A 26,478-nucleotide genomic window follows, 5' to 3' on the forward strand; every position below is an offset into this window, starting at 1 on the left:
GTTTAATATATCCAATTATAAAGTAATGCACGTGTGGAGGAGGAATCCTCTATCCGAGTATCATATCAGCGGTTCTCTGTTGGCATAAACTTCAGGAGAGAAGGGTTTAGGGGTAGTGATTTCTGACAGCCTTAAAACGAGTCACCAGTGCAACCAGGCGGTGGGGAAAGCAAATTGTATGCTGGGCTGTATAACTAGAGGTATAGCCAGTAGGAAGAGGGAGAATGTGATCCCGTTGTGTAGAGCTCTGGTGAGACCACACCTGGAATACTGTGTCCAGTTCTGGAGACCTCAACTACAAAACGATATTAATAAAAATCAAATTCAAAAACAGGCTACAAAAATAGTGGACGTTCTGAAGCATTAAAACATATCGAGAAAGACCTAAGAATCTACATCTGTATAGTGTGGAGGAAAAACGGGAAAGGGGGGACATGATTAAATCCAATGTTAAAGGAATAAATACGGTTCAGGAGGGAAGTGTTTTTAGTAAATAAACTCAGGAACAAGGGGACATAATCTGATTTTAGTTGGGGGAAAGATCAGAAGCTACATGAGAAAATATTACTTTACTGAAAGAGTAGTAGATGCTTGGAACAAACTACCAGCAGATGTGGTAGGTAAATCTACAATAACTGAATGTAAACCTGTCTGGGATAAACATATATCTATCCTAACATAATACTAAATACTAACAGGGCAGAATAGATGGACCAGGTGGTCTTTTTCTGCTGACAATCTTCTTTGTTTCTATGTACAGTTTTCCACAAAAAACGTATCCTTTTTCTTTAATATTGTAATACAAATAGATCATCATTACATCACGCAGAGAAAGCTTCATTTTTGCCTCATTATTCTCTTTGTTAATCAGTATACATTCTCTGTATTCTCCAAGGTTTTTCCGTCATGTCTCCCAGTGTCTGTATATAGTTTATCTTGCTTCTTTGTAGCATATTCCCCAAGCACCATTCAGTCATATGTACAGAAAGTTTTCAAAAAATACAGAAAGCATTGCATTATAGAAGGTCAGCTGACTCACAACCTTGTAGAGACCTTGAGTTGGCATAGGAAGTCTTATAGGCCAAGCAATGCCCCCTGGGGATACAAGTATGCAAAGTAGTTCTCTTTAAGAACAAAACAGCTGTGTGCCACCGATTGGAAGTTAGTGCTCAACCCCCAGGCAACCAGCAACCTGCTCTGTACCCATGGGGGTACGAAACTCAAAACCATGTCTTCAAATGGTCCCACTTTGTTATGGAGGAGATTCTGGTTTGACTGGGAAATTAAATTTTTTTTTTTTTCAAGGACTGCCAATAGGTGGTGCTAGAGAGTCAGTCCTGTTCCTTCTGGAGGAAGCTGCTTTGCATCCAGTTAAAAACAACAGATTCGAAATGCAGCTATAGAACAAGCACAAGGCAATGCATTGTTACATATCTATTAGGGATGGTCCGAACCCTCCAAGGTTCGGGTTCGTATGAACCCGAATGCTCGGCATCAGATTCCCGCTATCTGCCTGCTCCGTGGAGCGGGTGGATGCAGCGGGAGGACCGCCTGAAAAACTGGGATACAGCCTATGGCTATGGCTGTATCCCAGTTTTCCAGGCGGTCCTCCCGCTGGATCCGCCCGCTGCACGGAGCGGGCAGACAGCGGGAATCATTACCGAGGGTTTGGGTTCGTACGAACCTGAACCAAACTCGGTTCGGACCATCCCTAAAATCTATTACATAGTATAGTGTGTAGGGGGCACAGATAGTTGTCTTCTTCTTTCATTTGCTCCACGTAAAGTCAAGTATTTCTAAATAAGATAGAAAGGCGTCAGATCCTACAGGACATTGCAGCGGTTTTAGCTGAAGACTGGTCATAGTGTCCATACTGAGTCTTGTCCACTACCAAAAGTGCCTGTATAATAGGATTGTGAGCATCAGATTTGACCATCATTTTCTTTTGCATCATGTGGATGGTCGGGTGCGTCACTTACCTGGGGAAGAGATGGCACCAGGATGCATCATGGGAAGAAGAAAAGATGGTGGGGGCAGTGTAAAGGACAATGTTCTGCTGGAAGACAGAAGTCACCCCCCCCCCCTTTGTGGCAGTGGGACCCCCTAATTGCAGTCCCCTCTTTAAGCAGGATAATGCTCCAGATGCACTGCATACATTGTACACGAATAAGGAACTTGAAACATATCTTTTACTACATGTCTTTTCGATCTTATCTGTTGGATATGCTGGAGAAACAAGGCCGCACCTCATGCCTTACAGGATCTGCTGCTGACATCTTGGTGCCAGGTACCACAGGACACATCATAGGTCTATGGAGTCAAGGGCTCGCTGGATCACCCTGAGTGGGACCAACACAATATTGGGGAGATCAATTACTATTATGGTTGATCACTGTAAGGAGAAACTGTGTACACTTGTGGACATTTATAATCTTATAGTAAAAGACTATTTAGTGCCCATAGCAACCAATCAGAGATCAGCTTCCTACAATGTGTCTTATATAATACTGGACCCACTGTAGTGACCACTAGCCCCAAAGGTAAAGGGCCACAGTACAGAGTAGGGGCAGGTCAGGTTTAGTAAACTTTTTTCCATTTTTATATAAATGACAACACACAGGGAATTATTTGAGTCTGTTTAATGTCAAACTTCCTCAGTTAATCCAGTCCATAGTCCCCCAAACACTTCCATTTCCTTCTCCCCACATTGAGTTTGTTGTCCTATATACATCCTTCATTCCTCACATTTCCTCAGTTACAGACCAATAAATAGACAGATAGTTATTTGGCACAGTTTCACTCAACCTCCTTACTCATTCATGCCCCCTAGTGGCAGTCCTTTTTACCCCATGCATCCATTGTTCAAAATATACAAATAACCCCCTTCTCTTTGCGGACAGTGCCAGTCTTCTTAATGTCAAGTGCAACCCAATGTCATCGGGCTCTTCCTTTCCGATCGCTCTAGTAAGTCGTCAACTGTAACCGGAAGGGTTAACCAGTTACAAACATGGCTGCCGGCAGCTTCCTTGCCAGAAATAGTGGCTTTTCATTACTAGCACTGCATGTGCGGTTACAGACTAGGAGATTTCAAGACCCGGCAGAGTTTGACTCACAGTTTTACAAAGCTATATACAGCTGGGATGTGACAGTCTGGCACGCCTGTGTATATGGATGTACACACCACACACATATACACACCTCTTGCTGTCGCTGCTCTGTGGGATGCACAATCCAGCCGTGCACACACCTCCTGGCGTGGGGATTAGGTGCCAATGAGAATTTTTGGGTACTTCTTGTGAAATATATGCACACATTATAATATGCACATATTTGAGAAGTACGCCGTATAGCAAAACAAAGCTAAAGCATTCATCCTGGTATACAGACCTTACCCCTTACATACTAAACCATTCAGCTATCCGGCCTACGTTCACCTATATGTAGATAACTGAAAGATTCAGCCATTTTATGGGTTGGACCAGTATTCAAGAACAAATCACATTGTAGAAGAATGAGGCGCTTGTACCCCATGCTTCCTTGATATTGGTTCTGGCACAAAATGGCGGCTTCCAGTTCAGATAAGAGCCACACTTGCATACACTTGCCGTAGTCACACTTGGGAAGAGCGGTCAGGGATTCACAGATTGTAAATAAAAGTATGGGGTGGGTAATGGTGTGTGGTACACACAATTCTTGAGATACCAAGGGCAGGTAATAGACAGAGACCACCAGCACAAACACAGCACGGAGACACGCAAAATCCAGGTACAGAGGCTGCAGTCACTGCTTAGGCCACTAGGGAGCCAATGATCCCAGTCATTGCAAATGTCCTCATTGACAGCCATTGAGGCCACGGAATAAAATATCTTGAGAAGTGGCACAACCCGGGTTCTTTTACAGAGGCCTGATGCCCACATAAATACATGGTTGGTATGAAGACACAGGCCACAATACATCCAGCTGGTATCCATGGTTGCCCACGTAGATATCAACAAAGAACGACAATCACTTGTCAGCATCCCAGTGAATAGTACTCCAACCACCCAACTGGAGGGTCAGAGTAGTAAATGAGCTATGGGAAGGGGGCAATTGGCTGCAGTTCCATCATCGGGGGGTAGAAATTCTGCAGGAGCGGACAAGTGGCGCCCATCTCCTGCCCAACAATCCTCATCCTCCGCAACATCCAAACTAAGTAGGGGTGGAAGTCTGGAGGGTGGCAAGCTTCTTCTCTAATTCTGAGACCTGACAAAGAAAAAGAGATTATTTGAGGAATTAGGTATAAGTAATACAGAAGAAAAGTATATGCGGGGATGGAAGCAATGGTGTCTCATCTCCTATATAGCTTAAAATAGACAATGATGGGGTTATATGAGGTTGCACTAACAGGGAGCATTGCAGTAACAGTCATAAGGATCTCTCCACTAGAAGTTTGGGGTATCAAAAATGCTGAATATATTAGACTGCATTTGATCTCCTGCCGCTTTTGCTAAATATGTAACTTCACCTTGATGGTTTCCACCTTTCCCACCATAACAACTATCAGTTTATTCATAGGAAATTCTTGTAATCTACCAGCTGAGCTCAGTATAGGAAGTCAGTTGTGGTTTCCTATAGTGAGCTGACAGACTGCAAGAAAATTCCTATTGATTAAAGTTGCAGGAGGGTGCATGACTTCTACCCAGGACTATTATACTATACGCAGTTTCTCCCTGTGGAAGTGTCTACTGTATACCCAACATATATATTTCTTTCTTTAGAGCATAACTAGCAAATGTTGTGCCCACAGGTAACGCTTAAGAACAACCAATGGTGTTCTGCACCATGCTGACATGATTGGGTATAATAGTGGATATATAGATATCTATGAGAACCTTCTCCTGTAGTTTCTGAATCTCTGTCGCGTGTGCAGTCTCCACTTCTTCCAGTGCTTGCTTCTGCATTTCCTCTTTCTTTATGAAGTCCAGTTCCCTGGAGAGAAAATAAATGAAATATCTTATAAGGTCATACACATCTTGCTTCCTAGATCCAGTTGTGTCATTGAATGAAAAACCTGAAATACAACTGAAAGAAATAAATTTACTCTCAATACCTAGAATCTCAATCCAAGAAGATTGCTTACTTTTGCTGGTACTCCTTTATCAACCTTTTGGCTTTGCTGTACTTGCGCTCTAGTCCCTGGTGTTGGGCTTGGGTCTCCTTTAGATGCTCATCCACGGCCTGACATAAGCTCTGAGCCTCCATCCAGTAACCCTGCAGCTTCTCTACACGATCCCTATTCTCCTGGACACTTTGTTGTAGCTGAACTTTCTCCATCCGCCAGCGAGAACGTTCTTGCTCCAGCCCGGCCAACTATGGATAGAGAGATAGATGTGTCAGAATGCAAGTATGACAGTCTCATTACACTAATAGAGTAACCTGGCTCACATTGAGTCCCTAGTGTTCATTAGAATAATGTTCTGGATCCTCAAACATTGTTAACATTGGACTATGTAAGGGTATAAAACCAAACCTAAGTATGGGATTTTTGCCTCCTACCATGTCTACCAGTTACTGTTATGAACCCATAGAGAGCAGATCACCTACTGGATGACTGGGGGATACTAATAGTAGTAGAGATGTATATTTCGAACAATATATGGGCTCACAGGGTTGGTCGCCTAAACCAGTGAGTTGTTGTCCAACTAGGTACCCCTTCCATCTCACCTTTCTCTTGAGCTGTTGGATCTCGGCTTCGGTCACAGCATGCTTTATCTGCAACTAAATACAAAAAGAAACCTCAAGGATATAAATCATGTAGACAAGTTTATTGCACATAGTGGGCATTATATGGTCTCTGATTTTACCTCTTTGAATTTGTGCACTAGTTTCTCCGGATCCATCTCCACCGGGGACAAGGCATCTTCCCCTTCAGGTAGTTCAAAGACTTCAATTGCCAGATCACCTCCTGGAAACATAGGGCTCATCTCTTCATCTTCCTCATCTGTAGCATATTCCCCTGTCTTAAGAAACAAAAAAGCAAATTGATTAAGGTGGCACCATATGTGAACTGGCATTGGGTTTTCGACAAAAGCCCCACTCACTTCCTCGTCATCCTCATTGCACTGGTTATAACGTTGCTCCATGTTCTCCCTTTGCCACCTCTCCTGTTCCAGAGTTTGTTGAATGAGTTGGGCCACCTCACTCTGTTCCCCAGGTTTTTCCCGACCGATTAAAAACCTGGCAAAGACCAACATTATGAGTTGTCAAAGTATTCATGTCCCAAAGGAGATCAAGAGCCCCCCCCCCATGCACAGCTTTTATGGTCCCCTTACTCAAATATTGCTTTTATATGAGCCCCCCTCTTTTCCCCTCACAGACTGGTCTCCCTGTCCCTCTCCCTTCTTCACGTATCTCTACAGCTCTCCTCCTCTACCTCTTTAATGTACTGCAGGTGCTTTGATATGTGACTATGATGTCCCTAAAGGTCCTTCAGGGGCTGTAATAACTATGAAATTGACTTCCCTGCTCCAGTTTTGCTGAAATTTGCAGTTGGCCTTGTAGAATGGAAAGTATAGTCTCATTTGGTTGAACAGGGCCCCCAGGAGCCCATAACTCCAAAAGCAACCATTGGACAGTATCGTGAAACATCATGCCAAGAAGATATAGATCCGACACATCATCTTGCCCCTTTTTTCCTCGGTAATAGATCTATGGAGGCGCAGCGACCTTACACTAGAAGATAATGATGGATCTCAAGCCAAGTACTTAAAAGCTAAACCAATCTTGCTGGAGTGGCCACAGTTAGCATGTGTTGATGATTAATATGTGGCCTACTTGGTTGCCTTACTTGACATAAGGCAAGAGGTGGCTAAATGTAAGTGGCATTGACATTGAGTAATCCTCACCTCACACGTCCCTTGGTATTCCTCAGAACAGAAGCTGCAAAGGACTGCGTAACACCAACCAAACTTGTCCCATCAACTTCCACCAAGAGGTCATTCACCTGGATCCTGTTGAGGAATATTTAGGGTATGTCATACAACTTGTCTCAGATCATGGGTATATAACTTTCTAGATGTTAAGAATACAGTTAAAAACATTCTAGAAAAGCAGTGTAGTAGAAAGCGGTACCTTCCATCCCGATGAGCCGCCCCACCTTCGGTCACAGTCTTGACAAATATTCCAAGCTTTTCAAGACCCATGTCTGCTCCAGCCCCCATCCCAATAATACTGATTCCAAGACCCTCGGAGTCTGTAAAGTGATAGCAGAACATATGTTTAAGCTGGACATAAGGTACAGTGATGAAGGCCTGTAACCCAAAAGGTGGCATTTCCATTGTGCTCTGTAGGAATGCCCCAATAACTGGACACAGAAAGCAAAAACCAAATGTTTTGGGCAGATTTGATTAGAGTTGAGTTTATTTGATTATGTCATGTATAGGGTATAACATAATGGATTTTACATTCATTTAGGAGTTGAGTGACAATTAGAGATGAGCGAACCGGGTTCGGTATTTGATTAGCTGGGGCTGCTGAACTTGGATAAAGCTCTAAGGTTGTCTGGAAAACATGGATACAGCCAATGACTATATCCATGATTTCCACATAGCCTTAGGGCTTTATCCAACTTCAGCAGCCACCGCTAATCAAATGCCGAAAATTCGGGTTCGGATCGATTCGAGCATGCTCGAGGTTCGCTCATCTCTAGTGATAATGCTTATGGGGGTTTTGTTGGAGGTGGCCATATTGGATGTCAAAATATACTGTAAGTATATTTAATAAAAAACAGTCTTAGAATATAAGAGATTCCATTGATCTGGCTAACAATTTTTTTATGATAACAATTTTAACAAAACCCCTTACATTCTTATGTGTATTTTTAATGCTCAACTAGTATATATAGCTCAATTATGTATCATAAGAAGAGGTGTCTACAGCGCCATTCACACTTTCCTCATACACACATCTTAGTCATACAGAGTAGGAGAGTCTCACTGATGGCCAATGAAATTATTTATCTCATTGATAACATAATGAACAATGCATTCAGTAAGTCTTCAGACCTAGGGATGGTCCGAACCCTCCGAGGTTCGGGTTCGTATGAACCCGAACGCTCGGCATCAGATTTCCGCTGTCTGCCCGCTCCGTGGAGCGGGTGGATACAGCGGGAGGACCGCCTGAAAAACTGGGATACAGCCTATGGCTATGGCTGTATCCCAGTTTTCCAGGCGGTCCTCCCGCTGGATCCGCCCGCTGCACGGAGCGGGCAAACAGCAGGAATCTTTACCGAGAGTTCGGGTTCATACGAACCCGAACCGAACTCGGTTCGGACCATCCCTATTCAGACCCTTTCACTTAATGTCCACATGGTCACATTATGTTATGTTGCTCCTTGTGCTAAAATCCAGGGGGAAAAAGTTCGAGTTTTCCCTATTATTCTGCACTGAATACCTTATAATGAGAATGTAAAAACAGAAGGTTAGCAAACTCTTACTAATTTATTGAAAATGAAAAACTAAAATTTGGCATGGACATACATATTAAGGCACGGTATTTAGGTATTCAGGCTAAAACACTTGGGGTTTATCTCTGTCTCCTCCCATTTCTTTTGATAATATCTAACATGTTTCTGTACCTTCACTGGAGTCACTGGTGGTAAATTAAGCTGATTGGACAGGATTTGGGAAGATTCAACCCCTGTCTATATGGTCTCAGAGCAGACAATGTATATCAGAACAAACATCAGACCATGAGGAGGAAAGAGCTGCCTGTGGAGCTCAGAGAGAGGATTGTGTGGAGGCGCAGATCTGGAGAAAGGAACGAGTTTGGAAGTTTTTTATAGTTTTGACAAAAGATCCTGTGAGAAACAAGATTCCCTGGTCTGATAGAACCAAGATTGAACTTTTTTGGCCTCAGTTATAGGCATCATGTTTGGAGGAAACCAGGCACTGCCCAATACCATCCCTGCATGGTGGAGGCAGAATCATACTGTGGGGGTTTGTGACTGGTCAGACTGCAGGGAAAGCTGAATACAGCACAGTACAAATATACTCTTCATGAAAAAATCAGATACACAAAGCTCTGGACCGCAGACTGTTTAGAAGGTTCACCTTCCAAGAAGATGATGAATATAAACACATAGCATGGACAACACGATCACATTAGGGACAATTCTGAATACCCTTGAGTGGCCCAGCCAGAGCTCTGAACCCAGTGGAACATCTCTGGTGAGACCAGAAAATGGCATCCACCGATGGCCTCTCAGACCTGACAGAGCCTGAGAAAATCTTAAAGGGGTTATCCAGCGCTACAAAAACATGGCCACTTTTCCCCCTACTGTTGTCTCCAGTTCAGGTGCGGTTTGCAATTAAGCTCCATTTACTTCAATGGAACTGAGTTTCAAAACCCCACCCAAACTGGAGACAACAGTAGGGGGAAAGTGGCCATGTTTTTGTAGCGCTGGATAACCCCATTAAGTGAAGAATGGTGTAAACCTTGTGGCCTCATAGCCAAGAAGACTGAAGGCCATAATCACTGCCAATTGGGCTTCACCTGAGTAATGGCTCTGAATACTTATGTCATTGCAAGATTTAAGTTTTTCCTTTTCAGTGAATTAGCAAAGATTTATATCATTCTGTTTTTTACATTCTGATTATGGCATATTGGACGCAAAATGATGGGGGGATTTTTCTGAAAAACATGCATTATATAGAAGAAACTGATTCATCTCACACCTGCAAGATGATAGGCGTACTTTTCAGTTTTACAGGGGCTGTTTGGACATTTTATTTAACTTTTTTTTTTGTTTTTGCTCAGGAAGGTTGTAAATAAAAATTATCAAAAAAGGAGACATTAGAATATAGGGTATGGAAAAAAATCAGTGCAATCCAAAATCACATAAAATAGCTTTATTTTACTGGCTAGAATAAATAAAAACATTTAAAATCACAGAAAACGGCAACCGCCTGTAATATAGACTGTAATATAGGCTTGTGCCGGTATGTATACCTGATAGTTAATGCTTCCAGTCAATAGCCAACGAGGCACCAGAGTGTCGGCTGGTGGGCGCCTCGTCAGCCATTGACTGGACGCATTTACTATTAGATATATATACCAGCATAAGCACTTTTCATACTCTCTCCTGACGAAGCCGCAATGTGGCGGCGATATGTGTTGGGTAATATCTTCTCAGTGCTACGCAGGGACCTGATGTAGGAGGTGGTATGTTTTTTTTTTCTTTCCCTCTCTTGGTTGATCAGCTATACTTTTCAAATCCTATTATTATTTTTGGCATGGTTGCTATAATTGTTATTTTTGAATATATAGTCCTAGGGTGTTTTTGTATTTCATATGGTTGTAGCACTAAGGCACAGTACAGTATATTACAGGCTGTTGCCGTTTTCTGTGGTTTAAATAGTTTTTATTTATTCTAGCCAGTAAAATAAAGCTATTTTACATGATTTTGGAATGCACTGATTTTTTCCATACCCTATATTCTTCTGTCATCTTTTTGTGATTATATGTTGGTATTATAGTAGCACCCTCCATTATACTTGTCATTAGCAGTGCCTACTACATCCTTCTGTAAATAAAAATAAAGCTATACTTACCTTCCCTGACTCTCTGCAGCCACCGTCATGGAACCCCAGTCTTAATGCGCAGCATGAGTCATAGCCTGCTCCAATGTCGTGTGCTGGCCCTGATCCTAGAAGTGCTACACATCAAGATAGAGGCTCTGTGACAGTGAAGGTGACAGGGGAGCAAGGGAAGTAAGTATTATTATTTTTTTTTTTACATTTACCACATTCTATGAAGAAAAAAAAAAATCCCTGGACAAACTCTTCACTCAGCGAGTGGATGAAGTTCCTCAGATTCTCAATCATTACTCCTGGGCTCCAACCTCATTTAGATGTGTGATTATAATGTATTTATATTTTTAGGTTCTTGGATGCAGTTTTTGCCTCTAAAGCCAAAAATGGATTTGAACAGAGAAGTTTCAGCCCTCCACTCATGATCTATTCATGAGATTACCTTTAAAAATTACATCAAAAAGCCTGAACATACGAAGACACCCTTAAGCTATAGACTATATTAGTCAATAAGCAGATCTTGTAAAATCAACACAGTGCAGTTCCTTGGTAACACTGACTAGAGTTGATAAAGGATAAAACAGTCCATGCCATCTCTAAAGTCAAATAAAACAGAACAACATTAGTGCTCAAGGCTCAACTCTTGCTCTTTCACACCATGCATATAGAATTGTGCCCTGAAATTATGTCACCCTGTATTTTAAAGCACATCCTCCTCCGCTAAGCCACACCCCTTGACGAAATTTTTTTAACATATAATTCATTCCTGTATGATATATAATATTTAAACTAAGACATTAAAAATCTAATTAAATAGTCTTTCAGTTTATTTAATAATCCATTAGCCAATTTCTTTTTATTTTAAATACTCATATTATACTGAAACACATAAAAAGCATCTACAAATCCTTTGTAGTGTGTTTTAATGTTATAAAAGAAAGCATATAATAGGAACCCTTTATAACCATTTACCTTTTTTTTAAAAAAAAAAACCTTGAAAGAAAGTCACACATTTTTTGTATGGGAATGAATTCTATATACACTCACTAGCCACTTTATTAGGTACACCTGTCCAACTGCACGTTACCACTTAATTTCTAATCAGCCAATCACATGGCGGCAACTCAGTGCATTTAGGCATGTAGACATGGTCAAGACAATCTCCTGCAGTTCAAACCGAGCATCAGTATGGGGAAGAAAGGTGATTTGAGTGCCTTTGAACGTGGCATGGTTGTTGGTGCCAGAAGGGCTGGTCTGAGTATTTCAGAAACTGCTGATCTACTGGGATTTTCACGCACAACCATCTCTAGGGTTTACAGAGAATGATCCAAAAAAGAAAAAACATCCAGTGAGCGGCAGTTCTGTGGGCGGAAATGCCTTGTTGATGCCAGAGGTCAGAGGAGAATGGGCAGACTGGTTCGAGCTGATAGAAAGGCAACAGTGACTCTAATAGCCAACCGTTACAACCAAGGTAGGCAGAAGAGCATCTCTGAACGCACAGTACGTCCAACTTTGAGGCAGATGGGCTACAGCAGCAGAAGACCACACCGGGTGCCACTCCTTTCAGCTAAGAACAGGAAACTGAGGCTACAATTTGCACAAGCTCATCGAAATTGGACAGTAGAAGATTGGAAAAACGTTGCCTGGTCTGATGAGTCTCGATTTCTGCTTGAACATGACAATGAGTTCACTGTACTCAAATGGCCTCCACAGTCACCAGATCTCAATCCAATAGAGCATCTTTGGGATGTGGTGGAACGGGAGATTCGCATCATGGATGTGCAGCCGACAAATCTGCGGCAACTGTGTGATGCCATCATGTCAATATGGACCAAAATCTCTGAGGAATGCTTCCAGCACCTTGTTGAATCTATGCCACGAAGAATTGAGGCAGTTCTGAAGGCAAAAGGGGGTCCAACCCGTTACTAGCATGGTGTACCTAATAAAGTGGCCGGTGAGTGTATATTTCATTGGTTATCTATGTGCATGCATGATGCTTTCAATCTGTCAGCTATTTCTTTTGGAAACTATAAAATAGTCCCCAGAAGAAGCATATATGGCAAAACCCACTGGCTGTATTACTTACCTTGATGATGTGTATGATATTTTGCTTATAATGTTGTGAATTTTGGGCTAATTAAAAAAAAGTATCAAATATACAAATTCTGGGTATCAGTGTCATTTCCATATACCACATAAAAATAAGAGTAACAGTAGGCATGCAAATAGGAATACTATTACCCCCTAAGCCCTAGGTCATTTTAGCTAACTTCCTCAACTCTCTACAAAGCAGAAAAAGGGAACAGAAAGAAGACAAAAAGGAAAAAAATACAAAAAAGAAACCAAAAGAAAATAGGCTTATCAATACAATATACTACTTTGCGTTGGGGAGTTTGGCACAGTGGAACATAGCTAAGTCTGTTGATTTGGCTCTCAGTTGCTGGGTATATAGGAAGTTAGTTAGTTGGGGAGTTAGGAAGGTAAGTTTGACCCTCATTTGAGGAAAGCCAGACTTAACTTTAACTCCTTCCTGAAACCACAAATTCATGCACTTTTGCTATTATGGTCATGTCTTGCCAAATATTTTACTGTGAATCCTATGGCACCATTTTTTATAACATGTAAAACAGATGAAACAAACATTCAGAAACAGCAGAATATGTGATATTATAAGTTACTGTACAGTAATAGATAGAATAGGAATAGAGGATTGGAAACAAGGGCTGACAGAGACTGCAGGGAGCATGAAGGAATGAGCAGGGCAGATGTGGGCACATACATGCAGCACTCTGTCCGGGGAGAGAGGGGTTACAGCTATGGAGAGATTACCTCCACAGTCCGGTCCCCTTATGCAAGCCCCAGCCTGAAGTGGATCTGCTATGATTTGGAAGGTGATGGAGACTTCCTGGATCAGAGTACAGGGCTGTAAACCCCGCTATGCAGACCATGCCCCTCCCCCACTCCCCCTCCCATCCAGTACAGGGAGCTCTTAAACCAAAGCAATGCTCTGAAACCAAGTCCCAATTTTGAAATACTGTGAGCTCTTAAACCAAGTTACTCTTAAACCAAGGTACCACTGTAGTATATTTTATTGATAAGCCTCTTTTCTTTTGGTATATAACATTTATGTGTATAGGCTAATACAGTAGATGGCGATTTAGCATGATATATTGTTGTCCAGTAGAACTAGAACCCTCATCAGGAATCTCCTCCTTGTCATCACAGAAAGGATAACAATGAAAGATGACATCAGTGAAACGTGACTATGTTGGGGTCACTGAAATGAATGGGTACTGCTGTTGTTTGCTACGTTATAGTTTGGCATGCCTTTTTCTGACAGGATGTTGATGGATACTAGTGACATACTGCACCTAACCTAAGATAGGATCAGGCCATTCACAATAGTGATGGCTCAGCCTCCTCCTTCCTGTACAGAGGTCACAGAGCATGCCTAGAAATCTCTTCTATACTAGTGAATAGGTTTCTCTCCAGTCTACTGTGCCTATACTGTTGTTTTTTTTATACCTCTACTGCCCATAGAGGGGTGTGGGTACATAGTAATCTGAGTGTTTTGCATAATTTTCAAGTCTTTAAAGGGGTTTTCACACAAAAGACACTTATTTCTGGCCACTAAGGAGTGTCCAACTGCCAGGCCCCCAACCAACAATGAAAATGAAGACCACATATCCCCCTGGTTTTGAAAAAATGATTATTGCTGCTCCTTTCAACCATATGGGCCTGATTACTAGGCTATGTGTTGTACTTGGCCCCTAAAGTTCATTAGTGCAGCAACATGCATGTCGGAACACCGCTCCATTCAACCTGCATAACTTGGGGTCCCAGCAGTCAGACACCCACCAGACACTCATCACCTATGCTGTCTATATAGAAGTGCCCCTTGTGGGAAACTCCACATATCACAATTTCTATATCACTAAAAGGAATTCCCAGTCTCACTCACATGACCTAAGGTTGAAAAAAAAGGAAATAGGGAAGAAGTAAATAAAAGTCATATGACTGAAGACTATCGTGTTTGCTGTGTAAATACAAATGAGAAAGAGAAGAGTATTTTCCGTAGCATATGACATCACTATATACCATATGACATCAGTGACATGTGAATATCACTCTGGAGGAATTATACTGTATCAAAATTAATGGTATTTTTTCCTTACAATAAAATAAGTCAAAAGGAATTTAGTTGTCTTCTCTTAAAGGGATTGTCTACTTTTCACAATCCATTTTCATTACAAAATCCTTTAAAAATAACAGCATGTTGCACTTCTGGGGCCTTCATTGGTCACTTGTAATCTGTAAAGTAATTTATTGCATACTTTTTAAGGGTTCATCAGGATTATTAAAGGGGTAGTCTGACACCAGGTAAAAAAAAAAATTCTGAAATTATCAAAAAAATTATTTGTTTTGGAGGTTTTAGTTCTGTATTTCATGGTTGTACTTCTTGGTTGAGCAGTTACTTACTACAACAATTCCCAGAATGTGTTGCTTCTACTCAATTCTCTATCACAGTCCTCCCACTCTGCCTTTTCCCCTCCCCCAGCACTGCTGCCAGTTCCCCACTCAGAGCTGCTATAGAACATTACACTACACAGCACACTTTTACTAAATCTGTATTCAGTTATTGTACAGCACCTGCTGTATTCGCTTGCAGCTCCACTGGCTGAGGCATCATTACAAGGCAGCATTCTGTCATCACATCTTCTTCTTACCTAAGATATATATGTATCCGTGTGTATGACAGGAGATGGTGATATAGGCTGTAAGGGCTGGTCAGAGGTGGTGATGTCACTCAAAGAATGGGGCTAGAGCTCAAAGACAAGATCCAGCCAAGCCTCTGGAGACAACAGAGGATGGTGTGTTGTCTCAGGAGAAAGGGAAGTGGTGGGGAGCATGAGACAATACCACAGTGAAAACTAAGGAACTACACAACTTCCTTTCAGGGGGGGGGGCAGGCTAAACCATGTTGAAGCCAGTACAATGCTTTTTTTTTTTTTTTTTAATACAACAGAAAAAGAAGGGACTGAGAGACGTGTCAAGAAAAGAGGCTAAAAAGAGTACAGACTGTCTATCTGAAGGGGAGCATACTGTGATGGTGAAATGTACTGGAAAAGGAGCTCAGAACTAGATGGCACAATTACAGCGCTGTCCAATTCGAGTGAACGGGACAACACCACAGTTCCTTGAAGTGCTGTTTCTAAAAGTAAGGTAATAAACACTGCAGAGGGTGTTGGGGCGTCCAGTGTCAGACTCAACCCAATGCAATAGTCACAGCATTGTATTTCCTTCCGAGATCCATAACTTCTTTTATGTGCACATATATTACAGAATTGTGGAAAAATATAATTTAAATAGTTCAATATAAATGTTGAACTATTAAAAAAAATACTTTTTAAAAATTAAATAAACATCTTATTAAATGTAATTGAGGACATGAAGTGATTGCTTCTATAGTGTTTAAGTAGTTTAATCTAGTCCATATTAAAGCATCAGCCTTTCACGACTACATGGTGGGTGACTCTTCTCTCTGTCAAACATCTTAGGCTGCGTTTAAAGTGCGTTTCAGCAGTACATTGTAGGTATACATTGGCATTTTGTCAGAAAGGTATGCCAACTTATACTGGCAGTGGGCCCATTGAGTTTAATGGACTGAACATAGTCTACTATTGACTATGTTCGGTCCATTTCCTGAATGTATATTCTGTAAACATAGTCTGATGCACTTTTGAGTCTAGCAAGATAAAAGTGATATTCAGGAAATGGTAGACTGCACCTGCGGTCAGGGGTGGATTAACTTTACTATGGGCCCCGGGCTGTTCACCAAGCTTGGCCCCCCCCCCCCCAACCCACTGTAACTATGGTGGCACTAACTTCAGTCTTTTTCCTTCACAATACAGCCTGTAAAGGACCTGTGGTGACATCATTGTCACATTATAAGGTCCTTCAATATAATCTCTAATGTTACTGCATTGTCTCCTGGCTGCAGTTTTGCCCTGATTTGTGCAAAATTGTGGTAAAAAGCAAAGATTGTTATGCAAATCATGACTGGGGGGCCATGGGCCCTTCAGGAGCTCAGGGCCCCAGGCTACCGCCCGAAACGGACTTATTATAATCTGCTACTGCCTGCGGTACATGTGGGCATGCTGATGTATACCTCAAATGTACTAATGAAATGCTGCGTGTACCCTGCCTTTGATACCACTGTTGCTATTGACTGTGGCATTTAAAGCAGAAATCCCATGAAATTAAAAAAGGAATGCAGAGGGTGCAGGGAAAAAAATAAACAAAGGTAAACTCCCGGGTCCCGCTGACAGTCGCCGGATGTAATTTTCGGCTGGAATCGTGGTACGTCACATCCCCAGCTCTCCCTTACGGCCTGGCTGAGCGGGCAGTCACTTAGCCAGGTAGGTGATGTTGCACCTGAAAGAGCTGCAGGACACCGGTGGCTGTCAGCTGGACCCAGGAGTAGCGCTATGGGGCACAAGGATAGGTAAGAATACTTTTTTTATTTTCCTGCACCCCCCTGCCTTTCTCCTTTTTTTTTTTTTTTATTTCACGGGACTTCTCCTTTAAGGTATTAACCGATTGGAGACCAACTTTATTGGCCTTTGATCAGTGTCCTGATGCCCAAGGCTGTGTAAAAAAATGTAGGGCACATTTGAAGAAGTCCCCTAAAATACACCATAAAAACACCATAGGGATTATGAGACTGCTGTGAGACGCTACATTGCTTGCTATTAAGAACCCGCTAAAGATCCTGTTGTAGCTTCTACACAGCCTGCAGATGAGAAGCTGCTCCAGAGCCTGCTGCGAGCTTTTGCAAAGCCTACTGCTGGAGACTAGTACAAGCTCTGCTGTTGAGCAAGCACAGAATTTGCTTTTTAGGTATTGTTTATATCAAGCTTTTATTTCTAACATATGTTTTAAAGAATTTTTTTCTACTGTACCTATTAAATAAATTAAAAGGGTTATCCAGCGGAAATCTTGTTCTTTCATATCAAATGGTTTCAGAAAGTTACATAAACTTGTCATTTACTTCTATTTAAAAATCTCAATTCTTCGCTTACTTATCAGCTGCTGTATGTCATGCAAGAAATCTTGTTTTCTTTTCAGTCTGACACAGTGCTCTCTGCTGCCACATCTGTCCGAGACAGAAACTGCCTGGAGCAGCAGCAAATTCTCATAGAAAACCTCTCCTGCTCTGGACAGTTCCTGAGATGGACAGAGGTGGCAGCAGAGAGCACTGTGTCAGACTGAAAAGAAAACATTTCCCGCAGGACATACAGCAACTGATAAGTATAGGAAGATTTGAGATTTTTAAATAGAAGTAAATTACAAATCTATATAACATTCTGACACCAGTTGATTTGAAAGAAAAAGATTTTCGCTGCATAACCCTTTTAATCCTGAAATCTTGTTGTTTTCATTCTGGCCACCAGGCTTACAACCAAGCTGGGACTTCACAATGGATGTTGATGAACACAGCCTCTCCATTCTTGTTCCCTGTTCTTCTTGGTTTTATATCACTACTAGGACTTGTCCACAAAATGGCTATTGTCCACCAACTAACAGCTTGCCTAAATGCAGCATGGTAAACAAATCCAGGAATTTCCCAACACCATGTTGGTAGAATCCTTTAAGAATTCACATTAATATAATATATGTATACAACACATCCAATAAACACAACTAGGGATGGTCGTATGAACCCGAACGCTCGGCATCAGATTCCCGCTGTCTGCCCGCTCCGTGCAGCGGGTGGATACAGCGGGAGGACCGCCTGGAAAACTGGGATACAGCCTATGGCTATGGCTGTATCCCAGGTTTCCAGGCGGTCCTCCCGCTGTATCCACCCTCTCCACGGAGCGAGCAGACAGCGGGAATCATTGCCGAGCATCTCAATAAATACCTCTCTTATATATCTTTATACCTTATATATGCTCAGTACATATTGTTATATATTTCTGAGCCATCCTCCCATGTCCTCAGTAACTCATCCCAGCGACCATTACTTTTCTCCTCCCCAGTCTCATCATTGACCAATAAAGATCAGATAATCAGAACAGATCCGTGTCCAAGGTTTTTCCACGTAAACACAATTAAACCTATGGATGCAGCTTAGTGTGAGCTCCAATCCTCATAAAATATTCACATTTCTACAAATGCATCTACATTAGGAAGCCCTTACTGTAGGAGGCCTTTTTAATGCCAGGGTTGTGTAATGTGGTTTTAACGCTGTAGAAAATCATATGAAAAAAAAGTCCCTGAAATTAGCGATAAACGGAACAAAGAAATATGCTAATCTGAATACATTGACACACCGTTTGTATTTATCACCTCTTATGTTGTTGTGTATGTATGAAATAGGTTTTTCTAGTTTAGAAGAGAGGTTGGAGCAACCAGAAGAAACTTACACAAACACAAGGAAACCAAACAGGAATGGACTCAACTAGGACCCCTTGTGCTGTATGGCAACACAATTTATATTTATGGTTAGGTTTATGTTCTATTTGGGGTCTCTGTCATGGATTCCGCAGTTGGCCAGTCCATTGCACAATGGACACCAATGGAGCCTAATGGATCTCAGTGCCTTAAATGGTATAGTAGTTTTGGACCCATAGACATTGGGGCCTAGGGGTAACTCTTAATAGCACTCAAACACATGTACAGGGAGTCCATCCAAAATTAGGACCATGCAGGAAGAGTAGGGGTGGCCCTAGAGTCAGGGGTGGACACCCACAACAGAAACACCCAGTGAGAAAGCAATAGGACCTCTGTTTTGAAAGTCCCAGTCATGGCTCCCTTACTGCTGTAGGTGGGGAGCACTATTATTTTTGTAAGGTATCAATGGCAAATATTGTATGTCCACCAGTGCCCATGAATATAATTATTCATAGTTAATTCTTAAAGGTTTCTAATTTTTCTGCTTTTAATATGTCCTCCCTGGGTGTTGGGGGTCTCTAAGCTACAATGTCAGCATTTGTTGACTGTTCATGCACTCTTCTTGGTTCTCTGCCCCTCTGTTTCCCAATTCAGGTAATACAGGGTTAAGCAGAGGTGTGACCTTGTCACTTAATGGGTGTGGTTTAAAATGTCTCATGTATCTCATGTATAAGATTAAATGTCTTAGGTATCTAAAATGTCTCAGGTATCTCAGGTATGAGATTAAAGTCACATATACAGACAGTGAAAAAGCATTATTTCTGAGAATTTGAACAGGTATATTATATTCCTTACCTTTCTCCAGCTCCACAGGGAAGAGGTCCAGCCTCTCCACCCTCTTCTCCAGCTCATATTCCGCTGAGGCAGCCATAGGATCCACATCGTCATTACGCCGGTCATATTCCTCATTGGAGTATGTGCTAAACACCTGTGGGGGGTAAGAACTATTAGTTACATGGAAGTTCATCTTACATTGTTGCACTATCGCCCCCCCCCCAACCCTCCAACCATCATATCCTATCATCTCACTGGAATTCCATTGGAGACTACCCCAAGTTCTTACATATCCAGAGGGCCAGTAACGTATGGCTCGTCACACAGTGGACCAGTCATCTCCATATTGCATTCATCCTCTATTATCTTATGCACCTGTGGATATTGTAGATATTTCCAACCTTCCTGCTAGAGCTTCCATCCCCTGGTGTGTATCAATGCTTAGCAACCACTCGATTATATACCATGAAAATAACCATTAGCCTTAAATTACTCCAACACAAAACTGTTTTTGTGAGACAATTGTGAGGATATAAGTCACAACCTGAGAATAATGCTTCTTAAGCTGGTCATAGACTGTAGATAGCGGTCGGACAGCTATCTCTCCTGACAAACTCTCGGTTCTCGGCCAAGCATATGTGAATGGGGACGGGGAGTAAGCTGTTGTCAGACACCTCTGATGGCGGATTTAGGTCCTTGAGAACAAAAGGATCAAGCATGTTGAAATCCAGTTGCCTGATCGTTAGATGAGAGCCCAGTTGCCACATATACTTATTTTAGGTGGTTTGCTGGTCCTGCCAACATTGGTGGGTTCAGCCAGTCTTCCTAACGTCTACTCGAATAAAGGGAACAGTTTGGGAACCATAAGAATGCAGACTATCAGGGCTTTGTGTTAGATGATAGAACTGAGACAATCCACTAGTGGCATACATAGAGATGATAGGACCCAACAGCAGACAGCATGGTGACCCTGGTTAGAACCTTAATCCAAGTTTGTAACTAGATTTTCTTTACTGGGGGTAAGACCATCCATGTGGTGAAGACATAGTGGTTGAGCGCAACTCTAATTTGAAAACCGATGGCTGCAGAAGTTGGATGCAGTCCTAGGGAGTCTGGGAGAACATGGATACATCCTATGATTATGTCAATTTTTTATGGACTCCCTAGGGTGGCATTCAACTTTTTCAGCCACCAGGAATCAATGCACGCTCAGAGTTAAACATGCTGGTGTTGAGCTCATCTTTATCCACCAGCTTTTCCCTAGTTATGATCCTGCCATAGCCACCTGGTACATCTATTTTCCCTGATTAATTTTCCACTAAGGGGCCCATATTACACCATTATACCTCTCCATTTTACCTCTTCCATAGACAGTTTAAGGGTCAGTCGTTGGGTCTCCACAAATTTTGTATGTCCCATGTGAGAAAACCACTAACATCCTAACAGTAGGAACCATTTACAGTAATACCTCTGTTCTCCAACACAATCAGTTCTGGAAGGCTGTTCCAGATCAAGCAGATCGAGAACTGAGCAGTGTGTTTCCATAGGGAACAATGTAAATGTGTTACATTGGTTTTTACCCTTCATTGGTCAGGTGCAGAGTGCCAAGTGTAAAGACTAGCAGTAAGTAATGGTGCATGTTGCACCACTACTTAGGGCCCTATTACACCAACAGATTATCTGATAGATCTTTTTGAGCCAAAGCCAGTAATGGACTTTACACAGAGAACAGGTAATAAAGGAAAGACTGAGATTTTTCCTCTTTTTAAATCCATTCCTGGCTTTGGCTTAAAAAATCAGATAGGGGAATACCTATGCTATGTCCGTCAGCTGCTGGGTGAGCAATGGGGAGGGGGGAGGCGCTGAAGCATGGGTGCAGGTGGCCTGGAGAAGAGACCCCGCAGCTTCTGCAGCTCCCACTGCTCTGTTCTGTTTGAATTTGGCACCGGACAGTTTAAATTTGGCACCAGCGGCTGGCGCAAGGCAAGTTTAAACAGACTCTCCTGCCTCTTCGCCGTGGGAACACCCGTTTTGAGCGGGGATTCCCATCATTATGGCGGGAGTTCCCACTCCTGTAACCTTGGTGTCCGAACACCTCAATAACTGTCAGCTGAAGAAAAATTCAGCTGACAGTTATCTCCCCTGATTTTGTTTGGATATGCTGCGTTTACACGGAACGATAAATCGCCCAATCGTATGATTAACGATTTCGAAGTAACAAATTTTTTTTATAACGATCAGCGTTTAGACGGAACAATATATCGTATGGAAAAATCGTTTTGCGATCGCTTAATCCTATCTCGCACATAGGTGTTATGGGGAAGAAGGGGCACCAGCACATAGATCACCATCCTCAATAAGGTCTGTTGGTTGCATCTAGCTGTATCTGGGCAGAAATATACATATGATCCTCTGCTTGTTGACTACTGACATGTTGACAATGTGCCTGATCTACACCACTGCTGGTCCTTCCTCTATGGTAGAGTATAGAACATGATGGACCAGGCAGGAGAGGTGCAGATGTGTAGTAGTAGTAGTAGTAGTAGTAGTAGTAGTAGTAGAGTATAGAACATGATGGACAAGGCAGGAAATGTGCGGATGTGTAGAACTAGTAGTAGTGGTAGTAGTAGAGTGTAGAACATGAAGGACAAGGCAGGAGATGTGTGGACGTACAGGGCTCGTAGTAGTAGTAGTAGTAGTAGATTATAGAACATGAAGGACAAGGCAGGAGATGTGTGGATGTACAGGGCTCGTAGTAGTAGTAGTAGTAGTAGTAGTAGTAGATTATAGAACATGATGGACAAGGCAGGAGATGTGTGGATGTAGAGGGCTTGTAATATTAGTAGTAGTAGAGTATAGAACATGATGGACAAGGCAGGAGATGTGCGGCTATGAGGGCTCATAGTTGTGGCTGCCACTTACGAGATTATTCCAAAACACATCTCCAAAATTTCATATTTACATAATTGCCAATTCCTGATTTCTCTTGGAAATTTAGAATGATTTAAATTTAAACTGAATTGATTACCACGGGCCTATTATTTGGTCACTGTGTATCATTTTGGCACTATATAATGGCACTAATAAGGTGGTAGTATCCTTGTACACTTTGGTTTTACCATAGGTGTTATGGGGAAGAAGGGGCACCAGCACATAGATCACCATCCTCAGTAAGGTTGGTTGGTTGCATCTAGATGTATCTGTGCAGAAATATACATATGATCCTCTGCTTGTTGACTACTGACATGTTGACAATGTGCCTGGTCTACACCACTGCTGGTCCTACCTCTATTGTATTTTGATCTGAAGCCGTTGTACGATGTTTCCATAGGTCAAGCAGCTATTCCTTCTTAATCTAATAAGAAGATGCAGCCAACCAGTCATGGATTAATGTGGGATTGTGAAGACCCCGAGCTTACTAGGTGACATCAGAAACAATGTCAACTAAACCACAAAGGGGGATTTTTTCTGGTCACAAAAGCCATAGGAGATCCCTCTGAGCAGCACATTAGGTTCTTCTACGACCTGTTGACCACCAAAACATTACAGTAACCTACACCTACCCAATGTCCTCCTCAATACTTTATTAGCTAGTTGACTAGTGCTACGTCTACACATATTGTACTATAGAAGTGTTTGTTATTCGCTACATTTCACAGGGATATCTGATCACAGTCAATGCTACCTTAAAGAGTTAAGCTCAGCTCTGCTACATCTGTCAGTCTACCATTTTTTACATAATCATATAGCTTGTTGCATGTGATCCAGTCGCTGCTCTGTTGACACATATTGCAGAATACATAGAGTCAGCATATAAAAAAAGAATCTTCTTTGTCCGACATGCAGGATTGTATAATAGTAGATCGCTCAGACACAATAACTGCAGACGTAGACTACGTATCGGTGTGCGATTAACCCCTGGATCATGGTGTTCAGTAGTAGGCAGCAATAGCACTATTTGCCAATATCCTCTCTATATGATCACTACCCATCTAGACACTTGACACCCGATGTTCCATTAGACATGGTGGATGTAATACGACTAGTGTGATCCGTGCAGCTGTGATGGTACAGCTGGGTCAGTGTTCAGGAACCTCTACGTATCTCAATAGCCCCAATAACAGGAAGCGTGGGGGACTCCCTTCCCCCACACACCCTGCCAGCCTGCCACTGTCCCCGCAGCAGGAAGTGTCATACAGACACACACACTTCCTCCATTCAAACAGCTGAACGTGTAGTACAGTAAAGCCCCCCCCCCTTCCCCACCACCACCACCCCCGAGAATACACTCTGTGCTTATGTAGACAGAAATGTATATAGACAGATTGACTAAGTCAATAGCAACCTCCATGGTGTAAGATAAAGAGCAGACACTAGCTTGTCTGTGTCGACAGAGGCATTATATCCTTGCTGGTGTCATGGAAACTCTACATGCCTTAACACACACTGTACCATTCCTGAAATCCTTTGCAAAGAACTGTAGGATTGCATGGCCTTCTTTGGGAAATATGCAATGGTGTCCTTCATGTTAAAGGCCTATACATTCAGAATACAGAGACAAGCTCAGTAGATAGGGCTCGAAACCCATGAGGTCTTACCTTGATGGGGGCTGTGCTAAAACGGATCTTCCGTGATGGGGCTGGCTCTTCTTCTTCAGAAAGACCCTCAATCTCTTGACAACTGTTGACGGCTTCATAAAATCCATCCTCGTCTTCATCCAATCCACTTCCCCCCGAGTCCTCCCCTAGTCCACTATAAGCACTGAGTTCTATAACCTCAACTTCGGACCAATCTTCCCTTTTGAAGTCTTCTTCCGCCACTTCCACCTCTTCTTCTAGCTCTGCTTCCCGAGCTGTAACCCCCTTGGCTTCCGAGCCCCCATTTTCAGTGGCAACATTGGCAGTTCCCTCGTCCTTTGGTGCTTCTGACTCCTTAACCACATCCGTTTCTGATTCCCCACTCTCTTCCACTTCCACTGGTTTGATCTTACATATCTCCTGGACAGTGCTTGGCTTCTGGGCAACATCGACCACCTTCCCAATAGGTTTCTTGTCTTCTGTGGCCTTGGCGGTTTCCGGTGGGAAAAGTCTTGTCCGCCTGCCAGTTGCACCTTTAATGGGAACTTTGTGAATGTTATTTCGGAGGTCTGCATTCTCAAACACTGCACTCAATTGGCTGACGGTGGGCGAGACGGCATCAGTGTCTAGCTTGTCAAGTGATTCTGTGCTCCCACCAAACCTCACCACAACATCCAGTTTTCTGTCCTGAAACCCACCTCTTTCCTTACGCAGGAAGATTCTGTTGGTGGTCTCCTTCTCTTGGAGGTTCCTCTCGAATACTCGGCGTGCCTCCTGCAATTTGGAAGGCGGTCGGTCCGCATTTGTATCGAAATGGCTTACCCGTTCTGATACACTGGTCCCCAGCTTTAGCAGGGCACTATGGTTGACATTTTCATTCAGGCTGCCGGCCCGCGGCAAAGTCAGTCGAGATGGCTTCTCCTTGGCCTTAGCAGTGTCATTCTCGCTACCTGCCGGACCTGTCCCCATCTGTAGGAACATATTCTTGATACGGTGAACATTAGAACCATATTTGCACCTCGATTTTCGCGCTTCCTCCGATTCTGCTTCAGGTGCCCCATCCTTATTACCACGTAGCGTCTGCACCCCAACCTCATATGCATTCCTATGTGGAGAAGAACTCCTGGGCCCCCCACCTGGGGTCTTACCCTCCGTCTTCATCATTTTTGGGATGTAGGACGTGGGTACCCAGATCTCATAGTCCTCTTCTCTCCTCCTCCTCCAACCTCCTCCTTTTTGTGTCTGTCACATCAAGCTGAGTAAAGCATCTTCTCGTCTGTAGAGCGGAGCGGTGGGATTATGCAGCGCAGCTATGAAGCGGGGCTATGAAAAACACAGTCACCCACCATATCACTGGAACTGATGCATCCTGGCCTAAACTAGCATCACGAAAAGCAACATCCTCCTTCCTCCTTTCTCTCTATGACCCCCCCCTCCTCTCTGTGTATCACTCCCCCTCTCTTGCGCTCTCCCTTTTTTCCTGCCTTCTGCAATCTGAAGGGGTTCCCGCAGGGTCCTATAGAGAGAAGGATTACTAGATCTGAACAAAAACAGAGAGGGAGGAAGGGATTACAAAAAGAGTGATCCATCTGTCAAAATGTATTAAAGGGCTGAAGAGAGATAATGAATCTCGAAGGCGTGCTACATAGATAGATGTCTGTATACATACACAGTCACACACATATATAAATATACATACATATATATATATATATATATATATATATATATATATACAAAATGCATGCATACACACATATATAAATATACATACAAATGTATATATATATATATATATATATATATATATATATATATATATATATATACACACACTCACACACACACACACACATATATTTACACATGAGGTACATGCACATACTGTATATAAACAAATATACATACAGACATGAATCCATAGACATTATATATTTGAAATATTAAGATAATGTGTGTGTGTGTGTGTGTGTGTGTGTGTATATATATATATATACTCTGAACATGCATTTCTAATATTCTCATATAATGCAATGGACAATAGACAATATATTTAATGTCCCATTAAAATGAAACTTTATTTTGTTAAATTATCACTATTT

General features: G+C 42.4%; 1 protein-coding gene across 2 annotated transcripts; it reads right to left on the reverse strand.

Moving 5' to 3' along the window:
• Positions 1–2,623: 2,623 nt before the first annotated feature.
• On the reverse strand, positions 2,624–25,786 carry PPP1R9B (protein phosphatase 1 regulatory subunit 9B). Of its 2 annotated transcripts, XM_069954021.1 has the most exons (10): positions 24,398–25,786; positions 19,821–19,953; positions 7,111–7,231; positions 6,885–6,989; positions 6,081–6,216; positions 5,844–5,999; positions 5,704–5,757; positions 5,120–5,349; positions 4,872–4,968; positions 2,624–4,242 (listed from the first exon to the last, which is right to left on the reverse strand). In XM_069954021.1, the coding sequence occupies exons 1-10, from the start codon at positions 25,538–25,540 to the stop codon at positions 4,189–4,191; spliced, it is 2,229 nt and encodes a 742-aa protein (XP_069810122.1). In that variant the 5' UTR covers positions 25,541–25,786; the 3' UTR covers positions 2,624–4,188. The 2 variants fall into 2 exon arrangements, with proteins under 2 accessions (XP_069810122.1, XP_069810120.1); XM_069954019.1 differs by having other exon boundaries at positions 5,844–6,216.
• Between the last annotated feature and the right edge of the window lie 692 nt (positions 25,787–26,478).

Source organism: Dendropsophus ebraccatus, chromosome 14 (assembly GCF_027789765.1).
Source record: "Dendropsophus ebraccatus isolate aDenEbr1 chromosome 14, aDenEbr1.pat, whole genome shotgun sequence".
Lineage (NCBI taxonomy): Eukaryota > Metazoa > Chordata > Amphibia > Anura > Hylidae > Dendropsophus > Dendropsophus ebraccatus.